We start from the raw sequence: 27,537 nt of genomic DNA on the forward strand, positions 1-27,537 counted from the left end.
GGGGAACCGCCCCGCCCGGCGGCCCCGGGGACTGCCGGGAGTTGTAGTTTTCCTCGCGGGCGTCACGCGGGGGGCCGTGGCGGGAACGGGGGAGCGGAGCGCGGTCGGTGCCGGTTAATTCATAAAGTGGAGGCCACGTCTGACAAAAAAAGTGGTTTTGTCTTATAACGTCGCGCCCCATCAGGCAAGGACATGATGCGAAGGGACATTTAATAGGGTTTTTTTTCAGGCTTTCGCAAGTGCAGGACTCACTGCCGGTTCACTCCCGTTACCAGCCCCCTCGCGTTACTAAACGCGGCTGCGGGGAAAGGGGCCGACTGCAAGCCCAGCCCGCGGGCACGGCGGCACCGGCGGGAGCGGCGGCACCGTCACCCGGCAACGGCGGGTCGCTCCCCCGCCCCCTCCCCGAGGAGGCGGGACTTCCGGCGCCACCGTTGCCCCGGCAGCCGAGGGGGCGGGGCCGGAAGTCGCGGCGGCTCGACCGAATTCGGCGGCGCCACGTCGGGTTCGGGGTTCCCCTCCCTGCCCGGGGCGGCGGCGGGACCAGCGGGTGGAGCGCGGCCGGGCTCTCGCTTCTCCCCTCCCTCAGCGGCCGGTTCGTAGCAGAGGCCTCGGCGGCGGCCGCGACATGTCGGACCTGGGGGACTGGTTCCGGAGCATCCCGCTCATCACCCGCTACTGGTTCGCCGGCTCCATCGCGGTGCCGCTCATCGGCAAGCTGGGCCTCGTCAGCCCCGTCTACCTCTTCCTCTGGCCCGACGCCTTCATTAACCGCTTCCAGGTACGGGCCGCACTACCAGTCCCGGCGTGCCCTGCGGCGCCCGCGCCATAAGGGAGCCCAGTCCGGGGCGCGCTCGGCATTCTGGGAGTTGTAGTGAGCGGCTGGCAGGGGTGCGGGGCTGGGGGGCGTTCCCCTTGCCCCGGCCTCCGCGGCCGCGTTGGGAGGGAATCGCGCACGGAGGCGGCCCTTAGGAGTGACCCAGATCACCTCCGGCGAGAAGCCGGGCCTGCCTTCCTGCTTAACCGGTGTGAGGCCTGTCAGCTGGGCCCAGGGTTTAGCCAGTGCTGTGCCCCCGCAGGCCCCGGGCCCCCGACCAAGGTGACACAGGCTGCGGTGCCTGGCCTTGCTGGGGCCCCTGGGTGAGGCAAGGAGGGCTGTGGGCCTTGACGGGCCCTGTAGTTCGTTTTGCGTCTCGTTCTGGGGCGTTTATTTTCCTACGTTTTCTGGGGGAGCTGTTCTGGCTGTCACCGGTTGGTGTGCTAAGGCACTCGGTGATCATAAAACCTGTGGCTGTGACTTCAGGTGAGTTGCCCAGCCTCTTGCTGTGTGATTGTGTGGGCATCACTTTGGGAACAGGGGTCACAGGCAGGTCTGCGACTGTCCTAAACTGCAGGTGGCTCTGGAGATACTGAGGCAGAGCTAAAGAAGTGCATCTCTTGCACCTTCTTGCTTGGAATTTGAAAAAACTTGTGTTTGGGATTGTCAGCTTCTGTGCCTGGCTATGGTTGACATAAACTAACAACTCAGGTCCTGAGGTTTCAGATGTACAGTGTTTCTGGATGCATTAGCAGTGGTCACAAACTGGACATAGTCCTTTTCCTTGCATTGCGAGGTTAGAGGTTCAGTGTTTTGGTATGCAGGTGTGTAGAGGGAGAGTGCCCATTGGATGAACTGAAAATGGGAAGAAAGGGAAAAGATCCCAACTTTTCAATTGCTATTATACGTGTCCATTATATCTTCAGTGAAAAAGATTAAGTGCAAAAAAGATAAAAAGATGGCTTTATCTGTAGTTTGTTTCATGTATTGTCCCCAAAATTTAGTAGCTTAAATGACTTGTTTTTTCCTCTAGTTCTGTTATTCCTTCTGGAATGGTAATGTTCAGGATCCCAATACTCTATTTGGAAATGTTGCCAGTTAAAAGAGCTCATTCATTAATGGCCAGATATTTTCTGTCCTTGCTACATGCTGCCATGCAGTTGGCTGTGCCCAATATTGATAGTTGGGAGACTCTCTAAGGCAGGTGCAAAATGCTCAGAGCAGCGTGTGCTGTCTCAAATGGTACGCTAAAGGCCATTACGTGAATTCCTTGGCCTCTGTACAACAGGTAAGAATGGGTTCTGTATGGGTGCTTTTAAAACAGGGTGGCATCCTTGCAAGCATATCCCTTTTGCGCTGCAACGAAGGCTCAATACTGCGAAGACGTGATGGAAGCGATCTGGGAAGTTGTATGTGATTTCTGTTATAATCTTAATAGCTTTGCTTCTTGGATTTAAAAAAACAAACTGTAAAAGCTGCTGAAGCAGCAGTAACTGATACTTGGGCTATTTTTAATCTCCTCCTGGATCTTCCAAGTAATTGATAACTGTCGTGGTTTAACCCCAGCCAGTAACTAAGCACCACACAGCCGCTCACTCACTCCCCCTGCCACCCAGTGGGATGGGGGAGAGAATCAGAAGGAAAAAGGTAAAACTCATGGGTTGAGATAAAGACAGTTTAATAGAATAGAAAGGAAGAAACTAATGATGATAATAATAACAATAATAACAATAATAAAATGACAATAATAATAAAAGGATTGGAATATACAAAAGAAGTGATGCACAATGCAATTGCTCACCACTTGCTGACTGATGCCCAGTTAGTTCCCGAGCAGCAATCCCCCCAGGCCAACTCCCCCCAGTTTATATACTGAGCATGACATCACATGGTATGGAATATCCTTTTGGCCAGTTTGGGTCAGCTGTCCTGGCTGTGTCCCCTCCCAACTTCTTGTACGTCTCCAGCCTTCTTGCTGGCTGGGCATGAGAAGCTGAAAAACCCTTGACTTAGTCTAAACACTACTTAGCAACCACTGAAAACATCAGTGTGTTATCAACATTCTTCTCATACTGAACACAAAACATAACACTATACCACCTACCAGAAAGGAAATTAACTCTATCCCAGCTGAAACCAGGACAATAATGAATGAAAACAGAAAACCTATACATATGAGTTCATTCTACAGTATATAAATATATCTTTCTCTTTTGATTTGGACAGATCTGGCGGCCGATAACTGCAACTTTTTTCTTCCCAGTGGGACCTGGAACGGGATTTCTCTACCTGGTGAATTTGTATTTCTTGTATCAATATTCATCACGATTAGAAACAGGTATGTTATCCGTTAAATTGTATGCATATGGTGAACTCTGCCTGGAGTTGATAGAGACTACGCGTTGTCAGATACAGCTTCTGTTGGGAATGCTTGTGGTGATGGGGTTGTGGCTGATTCAGACAGAATCGTGAGAAAGATGGCTCATCTCTGTACCCACTTATGTTGGTCAATGGGAAACTGCACTGAAAACTGATTTTCTGTGATGGGCTCCTTCCCTTCAGCAGGGAGCCTGTTCATTTAGGATCTGAACTTGATACTTCTTTCAATAGGAGAGCCTGGTGCTTTTAGTTGTTGGATTTCAGGAGATGAGGGATAGAGACTAAAAGATAATGTTACCTCTGTTTTCTTGTCTGATGTCCTTTATTACATATGCTCTATCATCCTTCCGTGTTAATGGGTATATCCATCAACTATTTAAGTTGACTTTCCAACGAATATCTAAGAAAATAACAATGTCAGCTTTTCTTTTTCTTTTTAAAAGGCAATGATGCTTACCTGTGTTATTCTGTTGGTTATGTTGAATTGAGAGATACCTTTTAAAAATGAAGTGTACCCTTCTGTCAAATAGAAATGTGAAAAAGTTAAGGAACTAGTTGGATTTCCAGTTAGGGGGAAAAATTACGAGTGGAAGAAAGGAGATAAGATAATGGATCGTTTATCTCAAAAAAGAGATTGTCATTACAGGGTACCTTCAAAACTGGTTTTGATTTGCATTGCAAAGTTTATTAAAGCTAGACAAAAATTGTTCCAATTGAAGTAAGTAATTAAAGTATTTGCAAAGCTAAGCTCCTCCTGAAAGCATTTATGAACAAGAATTTCAGTGTAGTTCTAATGGAGTCTCAGAACTGATGGTGTAAGTGGAAATGCGTTGCAAGGTGATATTTGGGAAGTCCCATGGCAGAGAAGAAATCCCTGGTAAACCTGTCATCCAGAGAGTATTGTGGAATCCTTTCTAAGTTGTAAGAAGAGTAGCAGGGAAAGGGAGGCATGGTGCCAGATTATATTTGATTGTTTTATCAGTGAAAGTAAGTAGTTTAATAGCTAGAAACAGTTCCTCCTTCTCTTTGAGCCTTTCTGCAGTAGATAATGAACACGTGAGAGTACTGGCAGTTATGACATTCTACTGTGCAAAGCTATGTGTATTAAGAGTTCCTGATATACTAATATGCAAATTATAAGACATCACTGCTTGTACATATACTTGGAGAATGCTCTAGTTGTCTGTGATGTGTCAGAAGTCTCATGGAAGGAAGTAAATTTATATTTCTTCTGTACAACGCATCTGGATTTTGAAACTGGGAAGTCAGCTGTGTTGTTTGAATCAATGCATTTCTTTCATATTACAGTAATTTTTCTGGGTATAAATGAAGTTCTTGGTTAGGTCAGTCCTTCCTTGCTATGAAAAAGGCTTGAATCTGTCTGAAAGCAGAAAGTGTAGAAGTTGCTGACAATATGTTTACAGGTGGAGATTAGCATAGGTCTATGCCTTCTTTTGTCTGTGAAACTGAGGAAGTGAAAATTCTATTTTCAGGGTTGTACGTGGTTTTTGAGCATACACTGGTGTTGCATTCTAGCTTCAAATTTAGCCGTCAAAAATATGCATGTGGTTTTGTACTGTGCTTGTGCTTTCCTAACAAGCTGACCTCTAGCTTCCTAAGGAAAAGGAGATTGATGTGGTTTTGTTTTGTTTCTATTGGAGAACAACATAACAAATACCAAGAAAGCAGAATATGCAGAGTTCACTCCCCAGCAGTATGAATGATGAGATTATGAGTCTGCAGCTCTTCCCCAATGACTGGACATACCTGGGGCCCTACTGAAGGACCAAGTGGGCTAGAGTTCACCTCGCCCCTGAGCTGAACTTTTTGGCAGTCTGTAGCTCAGTTTTCTTAAATATTAATTGGAAAGTCAACTTAAATAGTTTGTCTAATATTCTTGTTGGTAACCTCCTAGATAACAAGAAGTGAAAAACTTTAAGGGAATAATATTTGCTTTGATTTCTTCATATTCTGGAGGAATTCCTGTGCTGGAGTTTCTACAGGTTTAGTCAGCTTCCTCTCTTTATTTGTTTCTATTTGTTGTATGGCAACAGTAAGGAGAGGGCTCCAGTTTATTCAGTTCTCCAACTTTAAAACCTTCCAAAAGATTTTTTCAAAGTTGGGGTTTGGTTTGTATCTTCCCCCCCCGTCATGTAACTTACATGGTTGAACTTAAATAATAAACTGAACTGACTAAAATAGCAATTTTGTTTTACATAGGCTGAGTTACTCTAGTTACTCTAACAAGCTAATGCTTAAAAATAGATTTTCTTTCTTTACATTTCTGGGGACATGTAAAGTAGTTGTAGGAAGCCAAATAGTGCTAACATTAAGCAGTCGCCTTCTTTCTAGGCATTTTGATGTTTAATTATTAGCATGTAATTTAGCTTGTTTGTGGCGCTCTGTGTTTGTCACTGTGTGGTTTGGGACTGTTTCAGCAATATTCTCAGGCTTTCCTTGCCTGTATGGAGCTATATGAAAGTTGACAGGAGTCTTGCTCAAATGCCAAGGTCCGTGTCAGCCTTTTGCCACAGTTTGCAAGAGTGAGGGCTTATGATTTTCATGGTTGCAAGGAGTTGTTAGGGGGGTTTATTTTTTAACCCTTCTCTCTGCCAGGTCCCAAACTCAACTGGGCGTCTAAATATAATTTCATTTTGTATGACCTGCACGGAATGTTACCCTATTTTTGTTTCCACTGTCCTGAAAAAAATTGTCACATGTTTGAAATGGGAAATTAGGCAAGCAGTTCAGCTTAGAAGAAGGAACAGAATGCGCTATACACGTGTACCCTCCTTGTCACTTATGTTAATTTTTCTGGAGTGTAAAAACTATTGTATCTCTTGAGTCTGACTAGATGACGCAAAGAGGATGCAATTTGCCTAAGTAAGGACTGGTTTTCACATGACTCGATCATTAAACCTGATATCTCTGCTTTTGCTATGCAACTGTATTTCCTTATTGTGTGCTTCTGACTGGCAGTTTCTTGTGAAGGACGGGGTCCAACTCCATTTTGAAGTCTTATGAAGTTAAAACCATATATCTCCGGAGTTAAAATGTGTTCTTTTTTAAGTAGAGACGCTGTTTGTACACTTAATGCAGTAGGCTGAATGTCTTATTTTTTGGTCTGTAGGTTGTTCTATTATAGGACTTTTTAAAATTAAAAATCATAAACCACAGACTGCATGTAAGACAGCTGTTATTAGCTGAGCTTTTCTTAGACTCCCCAAAGTTAAAAAAAGTCTTAATTTCTTACCAAGATTTCAGTACCTTTCCTAATAATTCTTTATATTTACAGGGGCTTTTGATGGAAGGCCAGCAGATTACATGTTCATGCTCCTGTTTAACTGGATCTGCATTGTTGTATCCTTCTGCTCATCATCAAACTTTTATATTTTCGTTCTCCTGTTTCTGTTTGAAATATGTTCAAAGACCAGGTTTTAGCAACTAACAGTTTAAAAATGTAGCAAATGTTCACAGGTGAGTTTTTAATCTTCCTGGAAAGGTAGCAGTTGGCTTGCAGGGAGAATACTCATAAATGTGCTAATACAAGTATGTAATGTGGGGACTAAATTTCTGCTTACATAAAGCTCAGTTTGTGCTGTGTGAGCTTCCATGGTGTTTGCTGTATTGCTTCACTTGGGCACTTCCGTGGATTGCCGTGTAGGCAAAGAGTGAATTTAGGGTGTTTAAGCTGCCATGTGCAAATGCGTCTGATCTCTGCCATTCCCTGAGTTGGAAGTTCATGTACCTTGTGGAGAGATCCTTTACCTGCTGGGCACAAGTCAGCTGAGTCTGTGAAAGCAGTGTTGTGATATCTGCACTGAGCCAACTTCCAAGAAGCTGGGCTTGTTGGTTTGGGAATGTTGGGAAACAGTTTTTCCATGAGCTGTGCTGTTCTACCTGACTTTTCTTTTAGGTCTCGGATACAAAACTGGGAGGAGCTGTTGATAGACCAGGTGGTTGTGCTGCCATTCAGTGGGATCTTTAGAGGCTGGAGAAATGTGCTGGTCAGGAATCTCATGAAGCTCAGCAAAGGGAAGTGCAGAGTCCTGCGCCTGGGGAGGAACAGCCTCAGGCACCAGGACAGGCTGGGGACTGACATTCTGCAAAGCATCTTGGCAGAAAAGGCCCTGGGGGTCCTGCTGGACACCAGGTTGACCATGAGCCAGCAATGTGTCTTTGCGGCAAAGGTGGCCACTGGCCTCCTGGGCTGCATTAGGCAGAGCATTGCCAGCAGGTTGAGGAAGGTCATTACTTCTCTCTGCTCAGCCCTTGAGACATATGGGGGGCTGCATCCAGCTCCAGGTTCCCAAGTACAAGAGAGACATGGACATGCTGGAGTGAGTCCAGTGAAAGGTCACGAAGATTGTTAAAGGGTTGGAGCATCTGTCACATGAGGAGAAGCTGAGAGAGCTGGGATTGTGCAGCCTGGAGAACAGGAGGCTCAGGGGTGTTTTATCATAGAATCATAGAGTAGTTTGGGTTGGAAGGGACCTTGAGAGGTCATCTAGTCCAACCCCCCTGCAATGAGCAGGGACATTTTCAACTCCATCAGGCTGCTCAGAGCCCTGTCCAAGCTGACCTTGAATGTTTCCAGGGAAGGGGCATCTACCACCTGTCTGGGTAACCTGTTCCAGTGTTTCACCACCCTCATTGTAAAAAATGTCTTCCTTATACCTAGTCTGAATCTACCCTCTTTCAGTTTAAAAGCATTACCCCTTGTCCTATTGCAACAGGCCCTACTAAAAAGTTTGTCCCCATCTTTCTTGTAAGCCCCCTTGAAGTATTGGAAGGCCACAATAAGGTCTGCCTGGAACCTTCTCTTCTCCAGGCTGAACAACCCCAACTCTCTGAGACTTTCCGCATAGGAGAAGAGTTCCAGCCCTCTGATCATTTTCATGCCCTTCCTCTGGACCCGCTACAACAGGTCCATGTCTTTCTTATGTTGGGGGCCCCAGAGCTGGGCACAGTATCCAAGTGGGGGAGGGAGTAAAGGAAATGGAGCCAGGCTTCTCTCACTGGTGCCTAGCGGTGGGACGAGAGAACAGGCACAAAATGAAGCACAGAAAATTCCATTTAAACATAAGAAAGACCGTTTTTACTGTAAGGGCAATAAAACACTGGCATGGCTTGCCAAGAGAGGTTGTGGGACCTCCATCCTTGGAGATGCTCCCATGCTGTCTGTGCTGTTGGTACCTCCTTGTAGCAGTTTGCGGTGGCACGGCATGTGGAAAAAAGGGAGTGGTGACATCAGTGTGAACCAGATACAGCCAGGAGAGCTAGCGTGTAGAAATGCTGTTGCCTTTATCAATAGATTAACTATCTCTCGTTGCATTCCACTGTATGGAGGGAATTGCTATTCCTGCTAGTCCTGCTGAACCGCAGCAGTAACTAGGAAAGTGATGTGTGTTTAGTTATGTTGTTAAGAAAACCGTCAGCTTCATTGTGATTGCAGGCTGTTGGCTGTGAGCTATTAGATAAATCTGATCGTGACTTACTTTCAAACTGGTTATTTAAAAGCTTCCAGTTGCGTGTTCCCTCTATGATGTAAGGAGCAACCTGGATGCACGATCTGGGAAAATGCTTGGTGCCATTTTATACACGTTCATGAACTGTTAAAAGCATTCTGATCATAGCAAAACTCTTCAGCAATTGTTTCTGCTCAGCAGTTGCCACAGCAAGTAGATCCTTTGGGTTTCAAGGTAGGAGAGTAGTATTAAAAGCCTGCATTGATGCATTTCAAGAAATTATTTATTTTCTATGACTCAGTGGCAATATACTGGTGTTTTTTTATGATCTGGTATTTCTTTAGTTAGAAAACCAACATTTTAGTCTTCAAAAAAACCTAATGAACGAATCCAGCTTTTGAACTTGTAATATGCTTTTATGCAAGGACTGATTGAGTTTGTAGTTAGTCAGTTTCATCACGGAGGGAAGGCCAGTGCATCTGTCAGCCTTTGGGGTGATGACTTGAGGTGGTAGCTTGAAAGGCTACTGAAAAACAATCATTGAAACTAAGTGTGTAAGTCTCTAGATCACTGGACATTTTTCATTTTTTCCAGTGGTTAACTTAATACTACACAGGAACGCTGTTTTAATTTTAAACATTAAAGGCCTTTGCATGTGTATTCTGTGTGTATGGAGCTTCTTTTTGTCATTCTAGTCTATCAAGTTTTGCTGTGTTTTCCTTAATGGTGCAATGACAGATAACTGGCTTGGCAATGGACATGCAGGTAAGTGCGGTGCAGTTTCTTAAATAATAATCTTATGGAACTTTCTGACTACTTAATGACTTTATAGAGAGCATTATCAACATAACTGCAGAACATAGTTAAGCTAGGCTGGTTTAGTTTATATAAAAATGGACTGCTGTGTGTGTATTAGCCTCAGCCAACATTACAAGCCTGTATCTGACTGCCACTCCTAACCTAGTTAGGGAGTCAAGGAGTGAAAATTTGCTCTTTGTGCAGTCAGGAAGTGTTCAGCCTTTTACTAAATTGGACACAAGATGTCACCTATGCACTGTTTCTTCTAATGAATGTGGATCTGCATTCTTACTTTTTTATCTAAAAATGAATTCTTTCAAATTTAGTGTACCTTTTACTTGCCAACAGAATATCTTTTTGTGAAAAATGTGGCTTCAGATCAGAACTGTGAAGTGCAAAATCCTCACAAGAATGATGAAAATAGTGGTCTAAAGAACCAGTTTCAAAGGGGTAGTTCTCATCTCCCCAAATATTAAGGGGGGAAATGTGGGAGTGTTTCTTGGACACAACAGAGTATCAGATAACTACATATCTTCAGCCTGCCTCTGCTGTTCTCTCCTCATCTTATTCTGTCCCTATCACCCAAAGCCTGCACCAATATCTCTAATATTCTGTACAATATTATCTTAGCATTTATTAGATCACTTATCAGGCTCCCTTGGTAGACAAAAATAGTGATCATGCATCTGCAGTCAGGATTGAGTTCTGTTAAGGGCTGTCCATAACTGCACTTAAACTTCTTTTGCTGTGGGGAAGACACCACAAAATTCTTCAAAAGCACGCTGAAGTCACCCATACATTGTATGAATTTTAGACAGACTGTGTTGATTTGTATCTTTTTAAAAAGGTGCTTAAAATAGTTTTATATCTGCATACAAAGTATTGCTTAAAAGAGAATCAGTTGTTTGATGTACAAATGTGTTTTTCTTAGAAATGTTTTTTTCTTTGTGTTGAGTGGCTTGCTTGCAAGTGAGAAGATAGAGTAGGATAGCTGGGCTTCTATTCTCATGTCAAATACTTTCAGAAATTAGGTATTTGTTTTTCCAGTAAAAATAAAAATGGTTCTAATAAAGACCCTAAGGTGCTTGTGTGACAAGTCAGACTCGGTATTCTGTAGGGCTTTGGGAAGGCCGGACTGATGCCAGTGTGCCAGCTTTAACGTGGAACCTGTTGAATAGCAGCAACCCCGAAGGGATGAGTTTTAACCTCTCTTCCAAACACACGAGCTGGTTCATAGTGTTAAACCAGTTGATGGAAATGTTGCTGGCACGGTCTGTCTTCAGCTCAGAAATCAGCAGATAGCTAAAATAGTGCTTTACATTTGTTTCACTAGAAATAGTCCAATCAGCTAATATAGAGTCACAGTAAGGAGGTATTTGAAACAGTCTCATCTGCTGGCATGGAGCACAGGTTAACTGAGCTCTACCAAGGTGGCTTAGCCAAGGCTGGCTGTGATACTCTGAAATGGTGATTTACTGGTGCACCTTCCCTCTGTGGTGCTCTGAGAGGGACATAGCTGGCAATTCAGTGGTGTCACACTTCATCTGGCCTATTAGCTTAGGCCCAGATGAGTGTGTTTGGGTTAGTTCCTTGGGTTGTGAATGGAAATGATTGTGGCACAAATATGTTGCCAACTCTGCTGTAGGTGTGCTACTAAGCAGCTGGGAGCAGAGGAGTTCACCACAGCTGCTCTTTCACTTGGTGCAAGTTAGAGCTCTTTGCTTTGGCATGGTCTTGCAAGAGAGAATGACCAAGTAGGTTCTTCTGCTTAGCTTTCTCAATAGCTTTTGAACAGATCCATGACATATGACGGCAAAGATTCTGGGGCAAACTTTAAAGATTTTGCTGACATATCATGCTTACAAGCCATTTTTGAAGCTTTTAGCTCCTGCTGCCTGTTTAAGTTTCTTGGGCTTCTGTGAAAGTGATGGTAACTTTTTTTATTATTTTTTAAACATTGCAGTTGCTGATGATTCCACTCATCATGTCAGTACTTTATGTGTGGGCCCAGCTGAACAGAGACATGATTGTATCATTTTGGTTTGGAACAAGATTTAAGGTATGTCAGACAGGATACTGGAAAGGTTTCTGACCAGAAGACACACATGAAGGGGGCAAAATATAAATATTTTCTCTTATTAAAGATGTCATAGCTATATACTCCTTGAGATGCAGCAAAGACAAGTGTCTTCATGGTCTTCCATACAGTGTCACTCAGTGTGGCTTTACTGAAAAGATGTACTGACAACTGAAATTTATCAGTCTGAAAACAGGAAGAAAATTCCTGATAAACATTAACCTGGATATAAGCTGAATGTAGTGACAAAATGTTGGTATTTTATATTGTCCTTCCCTGTGCAACCTCATCTCTTTCTGCCAGATCTTGTAGTGAAAACTCTTTTGGTCATTGTTTCCAGACCTTTTAAATATCAGAAATATTAGGACTTTGTTTCACATGTAAGCTTGCTGTGGAACATAGAGTGCAAAAGATGCATCTGCTTATAATGTTAAATGAGTATGATTTGTCTAAAAATGTTAGTAATCACTCAGTTTGGAGTATCCTACCTTGTTAGGTAGAATCTGCTTAAGTTAATGTATTGGGATTTGTGCAGTGCCTAAAACGTTGAGATTATAACCATGCTTATTAGTGCATTGGGAAGTTGAGCAGATTTATGTCCTTAATTTGTACTCACAACTTCTCTGTCTACATTGTGTTCTTTTTCAGGCCTGTTACCTTCCATGGGTTATTCTGGGATTCAACTACATCATTGGTGGATCGTACGTATTTACTTATATGGCCAATTTAAAGTTATGAAAGCTTTTACAGCTATTGAACTTACTGCTGAATTTAGAAGCAATATTAAAATAAGAGGCTTAAACCTGTACAATCTGACTGATAATGCTCAGTGTCACATGGTGGTCATTTAAGATAAAAGCAAAGAGGAGATGTGCATGTGAGAACTAGAGAAAGTAGGTGAGGGGGAAGTAATAAGAATTTGGTTTATTTTTCTAGTAAATCTGTGCATTAGGCCTTTTTCTTACTAGAAGAGTACTGCACAGTAAAGAAAGATGTCATCTCATATGACCAGCCATCATTACTGGTTTTAGAAACAAATTTAGCTTGACTCTGATAGTGCTGTTACTTCTTTGCCTCACAGTCTTGCCCAACGTGATGCTTTTTTCAGCTTGTGAAGCAAGGGAAAATGGCAATAACAAGCCCATGGAGTGCCATCTTAGCACTTGCTGAATTCATTGGTCTGTCCTGGGTTTCTTTGACTAAACTCTGTGTTGCAGAAATCTCTATGCACAGTCTTTCTCATTAGTGCCCTGCGTTGACTGGGGCCTCTTGGTGCCGCTGTAACACAATTAGTGACAACAACAAATTATGTGGTTGATTTATAAAAGGAGGAGATAGTACAGCAAAACCAAATTCCCTTTTCTGGCTGTGCCTCCTACTGACTCATCTGTCACTTGAGAAAACTGCTTGCTGTTAGATACCTGCTGTTTCTATGCATGACAGAAGATACTCAAGGGCCTCCATTCAGCAGTGTTTTTGCAAAATTGGGAACAAAACAGTTCAGTACAGCAGGAGACAGGTTGTCCAGTGAAAGTCCAGTGAAAACAGCAGTAACTTCTCAAGCTCCGCAACCTATTATTTTAGACACTAATAGCCGTACGGTCTAATTCCCTGATGTAAACAAGTATTTAATTGCATTTTCAGTACCGACTGTAGAGCAGGCTTAGAGGGGAGGGTGGAACAGCCTGTTGATGTCTTGGCACTGAAGATTGGCCCTTCTTAAAGAAGTGGCTGCAAAATGCTGAGGGAAGGGAAATTTTCTGTGGCTCATGGCTCTGGCAATGCCTGTGGCAGATAACAGTAGTCACTGGCAGAAGATGGTCACTTGTTTATTTTCAGAGAAGACAGCATGTGAAACAGTTCTTGTTCTTTTGCCTTGCAGGGTCATCAATGAGCTGATAGGAAATCTGGTTGGACACCTGTATTTCTTCTTAATGTTTAAATATCCAATGGATTTGGGAGGAAGGAATTTTCTGTCCACACCTCAGTTCCTGTAAGCTGGCTTTATTCTTTAGCTCACTGTTTGTTTGGTCGAATTTTCTGTATTGTTCATCAGACATATATCTGCTGAGATTGTAAGGTGTAAAATACTTTGCTAAATCAACCAGCTTCAGACTATGATATTGACTGTACTGCTGAGTCATCAAAAATGTTGAGTTTCTTGTAAATGGCTCATGTGAGAGCTCTTTGTTACCCTTACGGATGGCTTGTGTCCTTTACACACTCTTAAGAGTGAGTAAAAGTCATTGTTCTGCTAGTGAATTGAGCTGTAGTAAAGAGAACTCCCTAACAAACATCAGATAGTATAAAAAAAAAATTTTTTTCTCCTGTAAATGATCTTTTATCTGTAATTCTATGTGTCATTACAGTAGCTACCATTTCAGCAACCTGTAACAACAGTAAGAGTCAGTTGTAGACTTGTTCAGGACTATAATATGTATTCTGCTTTCCAGTCTGTACCAGTCACCTTGACTGAGACTGCAGGTCTTGGTTTCTGAAGTGCTTTTTCTTGTGATCTGTTCATTGTTTTGGCATTGAAATACTACGATCAGAAGCCAAAGTTTGTAGCTTAAGTTGCCCTTGTCCTCATCCTTTTGGGTTGTAAATATTACTTCTGTACCAAACTTTAGTTAGCAACTCAGTTAACCCTTTTTATAGCATAAACTGTTAATTAGAAAATGCAAAGTTGAATTACAGTTATACTTTCTGTACAAGTTTTAATGAGTAGGGAAGCTTTATATTCTACTTTTGTGTTTGCAAGCCCTTCTGGTTATCCTAATTTTCCATAAAGATAAGAAGACAAAATGGTTTTTTAAAATGTCTTTCAAGGTAATAACAGCTCTGAAACTGCCATCAATCTTGTTGGTTATGTGCAATTCTCTTGATTCCTCTCGTGTATTTAATTTTTCTCTATATTTGAGAAATAGGAACAGAAGTACTGCAAACAGCTCTACAAAGGGATAAATTCTGCCTTTGCACTGTAATGTTTTGTTCAAAAAAAGCTGCTGTAATGACTTTACAGATACCTTTAATATAATAACAAAGAACTTTTTTCTATACAGAATCATTTTTCTTGCAGAAAGGAATCTGGGTTTTACGTCTGGGCCTCAGATTTTAGTTGTCAAATTCATGAAGGGATTTGCAGGAGCTCGGTGTAACTACTGTAGAGCTGAAATGACTCTCCATTGATGGCATCCCTTGCAAAATGCAGCAGCTGTATTTTAGATTACTCTATTTAGATGGTAGCCTAAGTTGGATGATAAAGTCTTACAGCTCTGATTTGCTCTGGCCAGGTCACTTGAGCTTTGATTTCAGACAAGCTAGTTGCTTGAGCCTGTTTGCCTTAGTCTCTTTGGTCCTCAGTTCCTAAGGAATGTTTACTTGGAGAGCAGTGAGATGGTTAGATGCTGTGATAACAGGACCTTTGAAACTATTGAAGAAAGAGAGATGCTCAGAAGTGATTTGGATTTTTTTTATTATTTCCCCTGAAAAAAAAGGAGAGAAGTTAGGGGAATTAAGTTTGTATCACAGCATTTATTCTCAACAATGAGACTCCCTTATCATGTGGGGGTTTTCCCTGTGTTTGGATTTTGGATCTAACCATATCCCAGAAATGGAAGTTTCCCAGAATTCCCATTTCTCAGTGTGCTGAGGGCTTAGATTTGGAAAGAATTCTGTGAAGTACTGCTGTGAAAAGCCAGTTTTATTGCAAAGTCTAGCAGCTAAAAGGAGATACATGGAAAAGTAGTCTGGCATTTACCCCCAAGGTACAGCTGTTTCTCAAACTCTCCTTTTCTTCTGGCTTGTCTTAGGTACCGCTGGCTGCCAAATAGGAGAGGAGGAGTGTCGGGGTTTGGTGTCCCACCTGCTAGCATGAGAAGAGCTGCAGAAGATCAGCAGGGTGGTGGAAGACACAACTGGGGCCAAGGTTTCCGGCTAGGTGACCAGTGAAGAACGCCTGCCCTTGGAAAACAGCAACTCTTTGGTTTTAATTGGATGTAGAACCGACCCTTCCTGGTGCAGAGCATGCTTAAGAACTGAGCTCTCTGTAGTACTGTTGGATTTAACTGATTAGAATGTTTCTGGTTCAAGAGAAAACTAAAAACTCCAGAAGGGAAAAATGTAGATCTTGCTCCAGGTTAGCCAGTAGTGTCCAATTTGATTCTGCCATTAAGAAAAGCCTTCTTTATACAGTATAGTCTGTCTGTTGCAATGGGCATCCATTATGCTGTCTTGTTCCATGATACGATGGAACAAGTTAATGGTGTTCTGTCTTGCCTCATATGTCAAAAGCTTTGTTGATCGTGGTAAGGTAAGAATCCAGTGTGAGGCAGATGGATCAAACTAACCCCAGAGTTTAGGAAGCTGACTTTTTCCATAGCTGTGCTTAAGTCCCAGGGTCTTTGGAAACATTATTTAAGTGATATCTCTCTGCTGCATTCATAAAGCAAAGTGCAAATATTTCATTTCCATTATTAAGCTGTGTTTTGAGGGGAGTTTTTTGTTGCCATGCAGCATTTGTCCTACCTGCTACAGGGTGGGCTGGGTAAGACTAAGGATAAAAGGGCTTTCGTCTGAAAAGGCAATAACAGATATTCACAGAATTGAAATCTCTGAACTCTTCATGGCATATTACAAGGCTTGCTCTGTTTAAACTGAAGTTGTCTAGCTCCCCCCACCCCCGAGATCTGTGGATTCTTGGCTTCAAGGTTTCTATTTTGATTGCAAAATTGGGTAGCACAAATACTACTTAAACTAGAAAATGTAACATATCATTCTGGTTAATGTAAAGGGTACTGACTGCAGCTTATGTTTGTTAACTGAATCTTCAACTTTCTCCTAAAAGCTTTAAGACATCGAAGAATCAAAGCTGGAAATAAACTTTTCCAGAATCAAGATACAATAGAACGGATTGCTTTACTACAGGACTCTTTCATTGACAAATAAGAAATTACGTACACTGTTTATTAGTATCTGTACTTTTTTGGTAAAATTTTTAGACATGGAAAAGGGAATGATTCTGTACAGTAGTTTTCCTCGTACTGGGTTCCCCTGGGCAGAGCATAGGGCTGAGATCCAGGAAGTTGTAATGGTAGCTTGTTACTGACTCACCGCATGGACTTGAGCAAACTTCTTACTTATCTCAGTTTTCCCAGCTGTAAGGAGGACTCATGCATGTCTCATAGCATTCTTAAAAGGTAGCTGTCCCCGACTGCCCTAGATGGGAGCTGCTAGTGAGCAAGGTAAGGCTTAGGTTCACATAAATGACAACACTTCAGCTAGAAATGCAATTACTCTTAAGCTTAACCAAGACTTCTAAGTTGGAATATAGCTGCTCACTTTTTGTTTTATAGTTGGAGGAAAAGAGCGTCATCACTAGGATGAGATTCAAGTCTCTGACCGAATTTCCCTTTAGCATTTGTCTGTATTTTTACTGGGTAGGTAGGGCACAGGAAGTTGTTCTGCCCCAACTTGGGTATCTCAGGTATCTATAAGTAGGTGAAGTGAATCTAGGCCAAAACATTTTTATTACTACTTTGTTTCTTCACTAAACCTGGGTTCTGAAGGTTTAAAAACTTGTAAATACTACGTGATGTGAAACTGGGTGGAAAATAAGCAGCCAGACTGGAAGTTTTCAGCTGGCTTGCTTGGAAAAAAACCCCCGCATGCTCCACTTCTTCACTGCAACTCAATTCTGTTGATTTGGCTTGTGGAAAAATGTAGGAAACTGGTAATGATCATATTGTATGCTTAGGTTTTACAGGAACTTGGAGTTCAGAAATCACCTGCCATTTTTGTCTACTCAGTGATGAGTTTTAAAGATGCTCGTCTGTTTCTTTGTATAAAATGGTAGGTAGAAAAGAGGACTGCAGTGTTGTAAATATTAATCTATCATTGACCGACAGCTGTTACTTGATGCTAACTTGAAAAGTCTAAGAACCATCATTTTTATAGGAGCCATGATGCAGCTGGTCTTTTTAGTCATAGTAATATCACTGTCTCCAAAGCATTTGTCTTTTGAGTCAGGACCTAACTGTTAAGTGAAGATGCAATAGTTTGTGACTCAGCTAAAACCCTGGCACACTCAAATTGCAGAACATCTTTGTACAGAAGGCCGGAAGGAAGGCAGGCTTGAGTGGGAGGAAGCATGGCAAAAGTCATTGTCCTGGCCCAGTGCACTGTGCTGGGTCTTGCTTTGTAGTACATCCTTCTTCTCTAAATGAAGAAGAAAGGGTCTGCAAGGAAGACAGACTTCTGATAAGTCTTGATTAGCTTTTGAGCTGCTTCAGGTCAATTTACTTTGGTTTATGGAAAATTCACTTCAGAATTCCATATGACGAGCTCAGTTTGTTCGTTTCTGACTTGTCACTTGACCTGAAGCACTGTTTGTCCTGCAGCATACACTGACAATGGCAGTCTCGTGTTAAATGAGTACCTCCTTTCTTATTTTGTACAGATAATTTCCCTTTTTGTAATCAATTTTTGTTGGCAAAGTTTTAAATTAAAGTTTTAATCTCTGTTACTGTCTCTGTTTTGCTAAATTATATTTCAGCTTAAGACAAGCCTTGTGATCTGCATGTCTCTGGGAAGTGTCTGACAGCTGCACTGTGATACCACCTCCTGCTATTGATAAAAGTACTCAAGAAAATGACCTGCTTTTGGGTGGGAGTCTTGTCTTCTCTGATCAGTTGCAAAATCATAAAGGCATTTTCTGTGTCTCTGTTTATCACCATGAGTTTTGACAGTCTGTGTCCTTCCTGGGCTATTATTGTTTTACAGCTTGTTTTGTATACTTGGTTATTCATCCTTTATTGTCCTCCAGGAGGAAGTATCCTTCTACTCTCCCTCAAACTTTGTGGGATTGATAGAGATCACTTACTTTTCTAGGGGTGAACTTGGTATTCTGCAATGCCCTCTCTCTGTCCAGCCAGATGTGCACAGCTGCCAGAATTCCTTTTGAGGCTCTTACCTCAACTGATTCGGAGACACTTTGAGTATCCTCTGAATGACTCTTCTGGTCCTCATCGTTTGTCTGCCTGCACTTTTCCTGTTTGTTACCATAGAGGCACCAAAGATGATTGTGGACTTGGTACATAAGGCACTGTGTGAATTTGTTGTGCTCCTTGAACTGGAAGGTCTTGGTCCATACTAAATACACCAGATAGAACAGCGTGGCAAGTGTGTGCCTTTCGATTTTGCTCCAGTTGCATAAAGAGTCAGCGGAAGAGCCAGGAATATGAAATCAAATGCTTCTAAAATGCTTCATCTTTCATTTCTATCGCTTTGTCTTGGCAACAGCTCCTCTCTCAACACAACTCGGTAATGTGGTGTTGCCAGTGACTTAATGAGAAACTGGACCTGTTCTTTCATTCTGTCATCAAGTTGTTGCATTAGGAAGACTGAGAGGCTTTAATATTCAGAATAGCATATTGTTTGCAATACAACATAAAATTCTTTCTGTGTTTGTATATCACTGTGTACCTTCTCAGGGAGGAAGACTGCTTTGCCTTGATGGTTAAGGTAGTGAGTTGGAGAGATACACAGTCATTTACAGTCTGAAGCTTCTGATATAACAAGTCACCTAATGGCTTTGTAATCCTGTTCTGCATCCATAAAATGAAGACGATTCATATTCTCCCTTGTTCTGTGCTAGACTTAGGATGATGGATCAATTTGTACTTGCCGTAGTATGGCAGAGCACTAATTTTGGTGAAGATGTTATTAGCATTGCCATCACCTGCAGAGTAAATGGCTTTTCTTGTTTTGTGCGTCCCTAGATTCTTATTTTGCCATGGATGATAGTAACAGTGTGACTTGAAATTCAGAACTGAGTCTATTGTCATGATTTTATTAATTAAGTTAAATATGTAATATGTGCATATTAAGCAGAAGTACTTAACGTCTAAATGGTGATGATGTGCTCTTTTCTAGGATTGAAAAGATGAAAACACTTCAGCTGCTTGTATTTTTCAAGCACACTTTTTTGGTGATGAAAGGAGTTCTGTTCGCAGCAGTGGCTCACCCTTTTATCATCTGGAACATGATCTAGGAGGAGGGATTACAACACTTGTGAGCAAAAGTTGCATAAAAGGAGCTGTAACTGTGGGATGCTGGCAAGGCCTCTGCAGAATCTTGTTGATGTTGGAGGGGGAAGAAAAGTGATGATGAAACCTTAATTCTGGTGCCTGGAGGTGGTTCGGTTTTTTTTGTTTTGTTCCCCCCCACCCCCAAAAGGACAAAGCCCTTGCAAAATGCCGTTAGAGCTCAGATCAGCTCTTAAGGCCAAGTTTCTCTGGACTTCTAACCAACTGTAAGTCACCCATGATGAAGATCATGGCAACTGGAGGTGGTGTTTAAAATCAAAACCCCACCACAAGCAGTATTTTTGCATCTGAATGTTTACATTTATTTCTTAAAAGGGATGTGTATGTTTAGGCCCTGGACTGGCCATGGATGAAAAGACAGGGGGCAGATCCCTGTATTAACGGTTTCATTGACTTGTTATTGTAACCAGAGGTGTTAGGATGCTGCCTGCACCAACCCTTGGGCTTGCCAAGCTGCTTGGTAAATCTTTTCACGCTACAGAGTTCAGGCCACCTTGCAGTAGCTAGTTAAATGTAGAAAGTTTCTTTGCAGTAATGTTTCTCTTTGCTTTCAAGTTAAGTGTATCAGTTAGCTGTAGTTAACCCTAACAGACCCCTCAGCCTGTTTTAAAATCAAAACACCCTCACCTGCTCCAACTGGAAAGGGTGCTTGTAGCACTTGTCTTCATTAAGACTTACCTGCCTGGCACCACTCAGTGTCAGTGCTGTAAAAACTCTAGCAGGCAATTGGGTACAAAGTTCATTCACAGTCACGAGAGGGGAGAGGACTGAGGGGTCTTCCTATTGCCCGTCCGTCCCTGTGCAGTGGGGCAGGATGCTTCTCCTTCTGTATTAGGCTGGAGGGGCTACTGCCCTCTTGCAGTCCATATAGTGCCCGTCCTGCATAGTGCTGTTCCTGTACATAGGAGAGGGTCTCAGATCAGTGCACTCAAAACTGTTGAGGTTGCCTGATGCTTGGGCAGTGGTGTGAGCTCATAGCCCCAAGTTGTGGGGAGCAAATACTGTGACGGAGGACACAACTCAGGTTAAGTCGCTTCTTTTTTTTATGAAAATAGAGTTTATGTATGGTGTTGGAGGTTGTGTGAGGTAGAGAAGCCTAAGGTACCAATTTTTGGAAAAAAATATCTTAAATCAGTAAGGAAGGGATCTAAAGATGCTGAGAAATTGTTTTTTAACTGGACTTGAGAATGGGAAGAAAAAAAATATCAAGGATTTTGTTCATTGTCTGATCAAAGAATGTTTTTCAAAGTGCTTTTTTCCCCAATACGGGCTCAGAAGCTGGTAGTCTCCGTTTAGGCTGCAAAGAACAGCAGTGCCCGTCTCTGTCCTCATCTACTGAATCCTTAGCCCCACAGTGAGTGGAGGGGCAAGATGAGACACTGGTTAGTATTTGTACCTGCAACTGGACTCAGCGGATAAGCCTTTTGCTAGAAGGAAGCCTTGAGCGTGTGCCTGTGACACTGCTTTACCCATCTTTTTAAGCAGTTTGTTGACTCTGAACTGCCTGTGCTTATTGCTGTTACGAATTTAAGCAATTGCAAAAAGAAAATGCAATGTGTGTGCCTTGGGCATTGGCCTTGTTTGGTTTAGGGGCTCAAGCTAAGGACTTAACTGTAACTGATGTTAATGTTTAGTATTTTCACTTAGGAGCTTTTACCTACAGATTAATTTTCTTAAAAGCTGATTCAAAGCCCAGATGCTAAGAGGGTTTGGTTTTTTTAATGTATAAACAAGTAGGAAAGTTAGTCTTGTCCTGTTCTCTGTTCTGTCTCGCCCTTCTTCCCCAAGGTATGTAATTCAAGATAAAAATCCAATTAATGTTGAAAAAGTACAGCAAAGGTTCTGGGGCAGCATCAAGAAGTTTGAACACCCTGAAGCTTTATGCAACTGTGGCATAAAGACCTTTTATTGTTCCTTCAGCCCTTGTGTTCTGTAAATTCAGAAAACAGATGAAATCTTGTAGGGACTGATATTCTTAGAAGATCCTGGTCAGAATCTATGATCAGGAAAGCAAAAATTTGGCAAGAGTTCAAACTTTTGCTGAAACTAGAAGTGCTCTGGATCATGCAGTCCAGCAGTGTTTACTTTTTTTCTACTCTACAGCTCTGTATTAGCAATATTCAAACCTAAGCGCAGTCTTCGCTTGTTCATAGGGATGGATGTGCTCCTCTCTAGCTGTGTCAACGTCTGGTTTGGCTTTAGTAGTCCAAGGTGCATGCAGACAGGGGCAGGAATTCTACAGGGAGAACAGCACACCTAAACACACACAAAAAAATAATAAACTGTGGGAACTGAGTTAAGAGGAAGGAAAAGAGTGTCAGGTGTGACCTGACAGTCAACTAACTTGATTTGACTTTCCTTAGTTGGCTGTGTTGAGCTGGTGGGTTTGCACAACCCAGAAGGGAGTAGGACAGACAAGGATGAAGATGGCCAAATCGTTCTGAGGAGGCCCTGGTTTGGCACCTCTTGGATACAGCCTTTCCCAGGGAGTTTCAGGGAAGCCTCTTGGGATGTAAACTGCTGTTTCTGAAGGCTGTAGAGGGGAAGGTAGCCCCTAATCTGAAAATAAAGGGGCACAGCCTCGGTGCGTGCAGAGGAAAGGTTCCTAGCTGGAGAGCAGACTTGTGTGTGGTTGCAACATGTGTAGGTTTCACTGGAATAGTATCAGAAATAAATTGTGTGTGTGTGTGTGTGTGTGTGTGTAGGGGGACTTTTTGCAACATGATAGTATTTCATTTGGATGATACTGATGAGGATTAAATGCTTCAGGTTTTTATTTCTAAAATTTTCTAAATTTCAGTTAGTTTAGAAGATACAATGGGTTTTCTGTTTGCTTTTAGAGCTCTATTCAACCCTTAAAAGCTAAAATCAGAGCCTGCTATTTTGATTGGGGCAAAACACTTCTGCAGCCTTTGTTTCCAGAAGTGTTGTGGTGATGGCTGTTCACTGCAATAAGTAAAAAATTGGTATTTGTGACTCTTGCCTGAGATGGGACTTGCATGTTGGAAAAAGGCCTAACTTGGATCATTGTCAACAGGTTTCTACCTCCTTTGCTCTGCCAGTAGGGAGTACCTGGAGAGGTTTAGAACCTACAGCTTCTGGGAGAGAGTTTCTGCATTCCAGGTGAAAGCTTCCTAGCATGTCTGCTGCTCTCATTGGGGTAGTTACAGTACGATTTTTAGTTTTCCTGTATATTTTAGTTAGAGCAGTATTATTTCACTTAAATCTCCCTTCCCTCTTTTTGATCTGAAACTGCACTCAGAGTTAGGGCCAAATTTAATGTTTCACAAAAGCACAGGAGGAAGAAGAGGGGATATTGTCAGCTCTGCTGCATCGTACCTGCACCCGCTGCCTGTGTTCTGCACAGGCAGGGAAGACTTAGAGGAATCATTGGATGCAACCTGCAAAATGTAAATCCTTATAAATTTAGAAAGCCTGAGCAGGCTGTAACAGGGACTCTTCATCCATTGCCTGCTGTGACAGCCATCGTATATAAAGAAGAGCTCCAAACTGTTTTCAGAAGTTGAGTCTTGATACTTAAAATCATGTGCCCAGTAGCAATATTGGTTTTATAGCAATTTATAATCTTTTCTTGCCTCCTCTGTTGGCTGTCATGCAGGCAGTAAATTACCAATTTCTCTTTTTTTTCTTTTTTTTTTTTCCCCTCCCCCGTAGGTGATAACCAGTTTAATACCTCTTCCCTTGCTTACATCCATCTCTGTTTTCCAGATATCAGCTACTTGTTCTGTCAGATGGTCTGATGAATGTAACTAGTTAAACTCAGAGTAATTGTCCTCAAATGCCATGCGTGCTTTTGGAGCCTGCTGCTGCTATTTCAGAAGAAGAGATTTTGTGTGTTCTGTCTTACCCCCCCCTTTTTTTTTTTCTAGCTCTGTGAACTGAGTGTCTAATGAATTCTCCAAACCTCCTTGTTTCTGTTCCTCAGAGCCACTCTATGAAGACATGTGTGGGCTGTTTCGGGAGCAGAGGGGAGTGTGAAGGGCCATGGCAATGGCACGTCATTGCAGACATACCACTCTTCCCAAGCAGAGGGAAAGCTATCATTAACCAAACGGTGAGCTCTGCTTGCTTCTCACCTGGACTGCCTGACACTGGGAGGTCTCACCTGGGCTGTTGAGTCCTTGGACAGACCATTGCCTTCACAAGAAATGGATTTTTGGGGTTCACAGAGCCATCTGTTAAGAAACAGCTTTTCTCGTCTCTAACAATGCATTTTCCCCCTCTCTTTCACCCATCACTCTGTCCTTTTCAGATACTGAATAATTCTGTGTATGATTTTTTAAAGAAAAAAAGAAAAAGCAAGAACAATGATACAAGTTGATGCCATTTAACCTTCCTGGGCAAGGTGATAATAGCATTGAAGGAGAAAAATCCTCTGTCAGAGGTGTACATGGTGTGGTGTTATTGCACTTGAAGGTCTAGTAAATCTCCAAGAACTGTATCAGTCTAATTTCTTGTAAGCAGACAGATAACAATAGGCCCTATAGCTGTATTATTTGGTTGAGTAGCTAAGTGGATAGGGGAACGTTTTAGCTGGATGCAATCCCTGTGCTGAAGGATCTCAGATAGCTCTGTAGCTGCTATTAGAGCACAGCTCACCGGGACCAAATAATTACTGTATAATTTAATGCCAATACAAACAACATAAGCTAATGCGTTTGCTCCCCTATAGAAATGCTTTGTCCTCTAAATCTGCTCCTGCCAGTTCCTCAAAGTCGTCCTACAGCTTTCTGTGTCCCCTCATGCATCTTAAATGAGATCAGTAACTTCCTAGGCTGGTTCTAGTGGAGTGGCTTGCTCCACAGAGCTGCTCTCTGAAGCCAAAAGCAATGCAATCCTAAGGAAATCCTGCTGAGTAAGGAGAGTTTCTGTTAATGTGTAATCGAGTCCTGATAAGACCAGCTAATAAAGATAAGGTTCTCAACAAGTGGCACGGGACAATGAGCAGGGAAATGGAGTATGGAAAACTCCGTGATTAATCATGACCCCTGGCTGCATTGTTCAAAGAAAAAACCACCCAAAGAGGCTGCGTGGGCATGTTACTGAAGGGGAGGGAAAGCAGGAGGAATCTAGGGAAAAGAGTAGCAAGCAGGAAAGCGACTGTACCTCTGTGACCATGAAGGCAGCACCCTGACCCTGGGAAGGCTATCTAAGAATAGTATAGTCTTGATGCTTCCATAGCTGCAAGGCCAGAGGGAATTCATCTTGAATATCGATCTCCCACTCGTATGGGTTGATTGGGTTTTTAATGCATGGAGATGGGCTTGTTCCTGCTCACTCTCTGTGGGGGCTTCGATGGAACGGAGCTGCTCAGGAGGAGCACGCTGCCCTGGAAGAGCCCATCGGCAAGGACTGGAGCAGCAGGGCAGGGCTATGCATCTCCCTCCAGCCAGAGAGAGGGGCAGGAGAGCACATGGCATCTCCTTCGTATTTGGTGATCTTTAACTTGGCGCTGTTGCCACTGCCAGGACCACTCATGCTGAATACGCACCTTGCTGTGTTGCTGCTTTTTTTTTAACCCAAGGTGTAAATTAATCTGTGGGCCACATCACTCGCTATCTGGTCTATAAAGCTTTGATCTTTTCCCCTTTCAGAGGATTATCTTAGAATTGCAAGCTGTGTTAAAGTAAATGCTAAGAGGTAAGCTTACTTACTCTTAGATGTTCCTTGCTGGGCAGGGAGTGAATCGCAAACTGTATGTTGCCCAAATGAGGGCAATTCTGTGGACTTGCATTTATTTCCGAGTATGCCACTGTGTGTCAGGCTTCAGCTTTGCTACGTGTTTGCCAGAAAACAGCCACTGACTGGTATTGCAACCCCAGTAAAGAGCTGGTGTGAATATGGGTGGGAAGGGAGAAGGCTGGAAGAAAGAAGTATATTGGTGCTCTGGATCTGCAAGCCCTCTTTCTGAATAGCAGCTGCAACAAATAGGTTGTGGGCATAATTTTTTTCCCCCACCCCTGTACATCTGTCTTACAACCTGAATGGTGATGGTTTTAAGAAGCTGGTAATCTGGGTCATATCTGAAGCATTGATCTAGCATTGAATAAGCATAAGTGTCAATTAAGAAATTGCAATCTGCACATGATAATTCAGGAAAAACGTAATTCCAAAGAAGTGCTGATCTTTCTTGTCTGTCAGTTTGTTTCTTGGCTTGCTTAGGTACTGGTGGCTGTGGTTCAGGAGTAGCAAATTAAAATCAGTTATGCAAGGCATGGGAAGTAGGGCAGTTCTAGCTTGCATCAAGAAATGGATGGTAAAAGCCTGATAAGCTCTGAGTAGCTCTTATATTTAGTCTTATGGTTGTTACATTTTTTTTTATTTTTAAAAATTATTGATGCTGTGAAGATGAATTAAGAACTTCAGTGTGCAGGATGCTGAGGAGACATTGGTTTTGGCTCTACTATCAAAGAACTGGGATGAGGCTCGCTGAGTATTGCTGGAAGAGCCTGTTAACAACAGGCCAGCAGGAGTTGTTCATGTGAAAACTGCCCCATGCCTGTGTCCTTCAGTTCTTTTGCAACTGTAGGTAAATCAGCAGCTTTTGCCAAAAAGTCAGGATTAGGAGGAGAGCTAGGAGTTATGACTCTGGCAGGCTTAGCCTGCAGATGTCCGCAAACCAGTGGCTCTGGGAGAGGTGGGAATTGCTCTTTTTCAGAAGGGGTATCAACACTACAGTGAAAATTTAAACACTGTGTGATTTTTTTTTTTTTATTTTTTTTTTTTTAGTGTAGTGAAGGTCAGTGTGGCAGTGTCTGCAGGTATCCTGAATTTCTCTCCTGCCAAGGGCCACCTGGAAGTTATTTGTGAGCAGAGGAGGAAAGCTTCAGTAACCTGTATGACTTCAGTTCCCAAGTCACTTGTATAAAAAGAAAATCTCCTTCTAAATGAATAAGGGGGAGGGGGGTGTAAGAGACTCAAGAAAACAATTCAGACCCCTGAAAGGCCAAATGTGTCATCAATAAGCCCATTCTGTGGCATGGCTTGCTGCTGCCCAGCTGAGGACAAAGCGCTGCAGACATCCTTTGGTGCCATGTCCCCACTGCCGGCTCACTTGGAGAGGCATACTTCATCTTTGTTTAGATGCTGAAATGCCCTTGAAAGCAAAATCCCCTGCGAGGAGGTGGTTGGAGATAAATTTGCATTTGGCAAAACCCTCTCTGCCATGGGGCTGTAATGTGCCACGGTGACGGTAGCCAGCACTCTGGGATGATGCCTAACACAATTACACCGCGGTGCTTCATGGCCAGCGCTGATGCTCGGTCCAGTGTCCTTCCCTCAGATGGCATAAAATTGGTGTCTGTGAGTCTGAAAAGAGAGCAGCGCTGCCCAGGTTCAAGCATAGGCCAAGTATGAAGAAAACAAAACAAAACCTCAGCAGCCTCCTGTGATTTAGACAAGCAAAACTCCCGCGCCAGAGGACAAAACTGCGCTCTTTGGATAAGCGCTTATCATTCTTGAAGCTGGCACAGCAGAGCAGAGCAGCCCATGCTTCAAAAAGCAAAGTAATTAATTCTCCTTGCTCCCAGCCGCAGCAGTCTCCGTTGTGCAATGCTGCACCGCAACCGGGCATGGAGAAACTTTCTTACCAATCAAAAGAAGTATTCATTTTTTTTGCTCTGACACAGCAGGGTTGGTCTTCCTTTTAATATTACTGAAGACAATGTCTGCCTTGCCTTTCCGTGACCTTCAGCGTGTGGCTTCGTGTTAAAATTTCCATCCCCCCACATTCAAACGCTGGCATTAAAAAGAAGAAGGAAAAAAAAAAAGATTAAAATTCCTTTTGTTTAAATCCCTAATAGGGAGCCTTAGAGCATGCTGCCCTTCAGACATGGGGATAGGGCTTGCCTTGTGCTCCTGGCTCTGGGCTGC

At 42.7% G+C, this 27,537-nt stretch overlaps 1 protein-coding gene across 4 annotated transcripts; it reads left to right on the plus strand.

The window, feature by feature from the left end:
* Positions 1-488: 488 nt before the first annotated feature.
* On the plus strand, positions 489-27,537 carry DERL1 (derlin 1). Of its 4 annotated transcripts, none has more exons than XM_010576959.1 (13): positions 489-524; positions 557-781; positions 3,044-3,155; positions 6,492-6,556; positions 9,403-9,429; positions 11,426-11,521; positions 12,188-12,240; positions 13,422-13,532; positions 15,352-18,859; positions 19,472-19,850; positions 23,591-23,719; positions 26,014-26,190; positions 26,395-27,537. In XM_010576959.1, the coding sequence occupies exons 2-9, from the start codon at positions 629-631 to the stop codon at positions 15,488-15,490; spliced, it is 756 nt and encodes a 251-aa protein (XP_010575261.1). In that variant the 5' UTR covers positions 489-524; positions 557-628; the 3' UTR covers positions 15,491-18,859; positions 19,472-19,850; positions 23,591-23,719; positions 26,014-26,190; positions 26,395-27,537. The 4 variants fall into 4 exon arrangements, with proteins under 4 accessions (XP_010575261.1, XP_010575260.1, XP_010575258.1 ...); XM_010576958.1 differs by having other exon boundaries at positions 494-781; positions 15,352-18,202; positions 18,428-18,859; XM_010576956.1 differs by having other exon boundaries at positions 494-781.

This window comes from Haliaeetus leucocephalus, unplaced genomic scaffold (genome assembly GCF_000737465.1).
Source record: "Haliaeetus leucocephalus isolate CR32 unplaced genomic scaffold, Haliaeetus_leucocephalus-4.0 Scaffold555, whole genome shotgun sequence".
NCBI classification, from domain to species: domain Eukaryota; kingdom Metazoa; phylum Chordata; class Aves; order Accipitriformes; family Accipitridae; genus Haliaeetus; species Haliaeetus leucocephalus.